The sequence below is a fragment of the Cyprinodon variegatus genome, unplaced genomic scaffold (assembly GCF_000732505.1).
Source record: "Cyprinodon variegatus isolate N-32 unplaced genomic scaffold, C_variegatus-1.0 Scaffold278, whole genome shotgun sequence".
NCBI lineage: Eukaryota > Metazoa > Chordata > Actinopteri > Cyprinodontiformes > Cyprinodontidae > Cyprinodon > Cyprinodon variegatus.
The window spans coordinates 644,523-647,962 of record NW_015150731.1 but is presented as its reverse complement, the minus strand read 5'-3'; the positions used below and the strand labels follow the sequence as shown (position 1 = coordinate 647,962).

At 38.5% G+C, this 3,440-nt stretch overlaps 1 protein-coding gene across 1 annotated transcript in view; it reads right to left on the bottom strand.

Annotated features, from left to right (window-relative positions):
* Window positions 1–990: 990 nt before the first annotated feature.
* The window catches only part of nptxr (neuronal pentraxin receptor), a 10,998-nt gene continuing 8,548 nt past the window's right edge, over window positions 991–3,440 (bottom strand). The window contains exon 6 of the mRNA XM_015383197.1: window positions 991–2,345. Coding sequence (XP_015238683.1) covers window positions 2,100–2,345 — 246 coding nt within the window. The 3' untranslated portion in view covers window positions 991–2,099. The remainder of the gene's footprint in view (window positions 2,346–3,440) is intronic.

The window sequence follows — 3,440 nt, the reverse complement described above, 5'->3', positions numbered from 1 at the left end:
AAATTTGTAAAATATAATAAGTTATACAGAATTGATTTGTAAATTCAGAATTTTTTGCCATTTCAGTCACTGAAATCCTAATTTAGTACATTCAATTTTAAATTGAATGATCAATAATAGGCATAATTTCACCAACAGCTTTACTTTGGTAACAGATGGGTGTCTAAGAATTATAACTAGATATAACTGAAGAAGCTGTTAGCTATGAATTCAACATCAGATAGCCTGACATGGTCATATGGTTTTCATTATAAATTAATATATTAAGTAATGGATAAGGATGACAAGGATAAAGATAATCAACTTTATTGGTTACATTACGATGAGATGGGACCTCTGGGTTGACCTCTGCCCACTGCTCCAGAGGGAGCAGCTTAAAGTGCCGGGAAGTAATCTGGGGGTTCTGTTCAGTGACCCAGAGCGACAGGCTGTGGGATTTGAACCAAGAAGTTCCTAAAACCAGTACTAGGAGGTTCTGAAACTTTTCTACAATGCAGTCTTATGGCAAAATGGCATCTATAATTGGACTGAATCTTCCAAAATGGCCCCCTATTCGTCTAATCAGTAAAAACAATATTCTCCCAAGATTCTTGAGGATCATAATGGTGTTTTTTTTTTTTTTTTTTGCCAGATGTGAAACAGGCCTTTGTGGTGAGCAGTGGTTTTTGCTTAGAGCTCTCTGGATCACCTTTCAATCCATTTTGCCACGTGTTGACTCCTGTCTTAGTTTTTTCAGAACAATGCTTGATATCTTTTTAAAGCCTACTTCATGCTGTCAAACAGGCTCCAAAGTCTGGCAGCAATCTTTCTCTTTCTCTTAAAAAATAAACCCAATATTTGAAAAATGCATCTTTTACCAAAATAGGAAAAAATCTGCAGAAATGTGTCAAATACTTTTTTGGGATGCTTTTAGATGAAATACCCCAGTGTGAAGTAAGTGAGGAATAGTTGACAAACTCAGACACAACAGGAGGCAGCAGGATAGAGCATCTCAAAAAGCATCTCTTCTGTTTATTTGCTTGTCTCTTTCTGTTAGATAAAAGCATGAGGTTTCATTTGTTAGATGACTACAGATTCTGTTGCACCGTGACATCAGATTTCTTTTTGACAGGAGAATCAATCCGCCATTACAAGTTTGTAATTTTCAGATATGTGAAATCTGTGAACATTTTCATTATAGATGTTTTTTTGTTTTTTTTTTTACAAACAGCAAACACTCATGCAGACATACTTATTTAATCTGGTTTACATTCAACACTATTGTCGTTTTATCAAACACATCATAATGCTTGTGTCTGCTAAGCAGCTTGGGAAACAGTGTGTTTATTTTAGAAGTCAAAAGACACATCTGCACTAAGCAGCAGCAAATTTTAATTTCCCACCTCAATTGTGGGAAAGTGAAGTATAGGACAGGCTAACAGCAGAGCAGACTAGAACAGAGCAACATGACCCATAGGACACTACACTGGCACATCAAGTTGTGCTTTATAGAAAACTTAAAATCACAGTTACTCAACAAAAACATACAGAGTAAAAAAAAAAAAACAGAGTGAAAAGTCAATAATAGCACAAGAGCATCTTAGGTTTCATTTGAAGCGTTTTGAAGGACCAACTTTACACATGATGAGTAGACAGAACGCTGTGTCACTGTGATGTAAACTTATAAAAAACCTTAGATATCTCATGACTGCAGCTTCTTTACAAAACCAAATACAAAGCCTTGAAATCCTCTGCCTATGGAATCTTGTAAGGTTAAATGAGTGGAGATATTATTTCTCTATAAGAAGCATCCTCACTGACGCTGTAAAGGCCGGAAGCTGATCCACTATGCTGCCTTAAGTGATTCTGTGACTGAAGTCGCTGTATCTCACTGCAGAAGTAAACACATGTGCGTGTACACCAACACAAACAACAAAACAGATACACCACTCTTTACAGCTTTGTAGCACACTCTGCAAGCTGATCTGCAAGTTCCCTGTCTGCCTTAAAACAAATATAGTCTTAACTCCAGTTTGATCCACCTTTAAACATCTGAATCGACTCCTAAATAGACCATCTAACAAAGCCCCGATTGGCCGGTTCCTCCTTGTGATTTTTTTTCACTGTTTGGGGTCGGAGGGACCGGATCTCTGGGCCGCATGGCAGGGATCCAGAGACTCCTTGGTGGCACCGCCGTAGACGTCTACATCCTGATCGGTCCAGGGGGCGATGTTGCCGAGCGCTGAGGAGCTGCAGTCGGCGAGGGCGGCCACTTCAGCGGGTTTCAGAACCCGGTCCCACAAGTTGAACTGGGATAGCTCCCCAACCAGTGCCTGGGAGGCATCAAAACGTCCACCGAGGGTGTCCTTGGGTTGAGAAATAAACAACCGTCAAACCAAACAGTTAAATCTTTTTATTTGATGCACTGTTTTGTAAAACTATTTATATTTCACCACAATCTCGTATATATTAGTTGTTTCTATGTGATAAATCCGCACAAAGTGAAGCTCATTCAAAGCTGAACAAAAAATGGAAGGAAAGTGACACTTTAAAAAAAAAAAAACTCAATTTCATATTTTTTAGAAACAAACCAAAATTAGGCCTGAAAGTACAGCTCAAAAATTACCTAAAATTTTAATTTCTTTGTGAATTTTCCCCCAGGTAAAAGAAAACACATGATGATGCTAAAGGCTTCCCATCATCATAAAATGTGTGCAACTCTTTTTTAATCCTTCATTTTATCAACATGGACATCATGCTGACACTGACCTACTGTACATCTAGCTGAAGAGCGACAGTGCTGTCAGGAAACGTGTTTACTACGGTGTCCTCCATCCTGGTCCCATAGTAATGAAAAGGGATCAAAAGCCTAAGCCTCAGAAACACTGAATTATGATGATTCTACAAAAAATAAGATTAAAAATGTTTATTCCAGTCCAGAGCTGCCTCCTGAGGGGAGGATATGCTGGTATTTTTTCCAATAAAATCTAGTCAACACACCCGTACAACAGCAATCCATCAGCTGTTTGCAGCAGAGATTAATATAATGCTGGTTCCCTCGAACATCTATCCATCAAATCAACTCTTTTCGCATTGGTGCATCATTTTGCTGAAATGGGAGCCCTGCTTTATGCTTTACGTCCTTGGTGCAAGGACGATGAACCACAGAACAAGCTTAGAGTTGTTTCTCTTTGACAGCAGGGTGGAGGGAACACATAAGATTTTGTAATGGTTATGTAATGTAGCTGACTCACTAATGAAGGAGAGGAGTGTGGAAACCACAGTGTAAGGATAAGCAGCAGTAACGAGGCACAAGGGTTATCTACTACTGCTACTCATTCATCACTCAGGTTTTAATTATTCAGCATTACATCTATCTATCTATCTATCTATCTATCTATCTATCTATCTATCTATCTATCTATCTATCTATCTATCATCTATCTATCTATCTATCTATC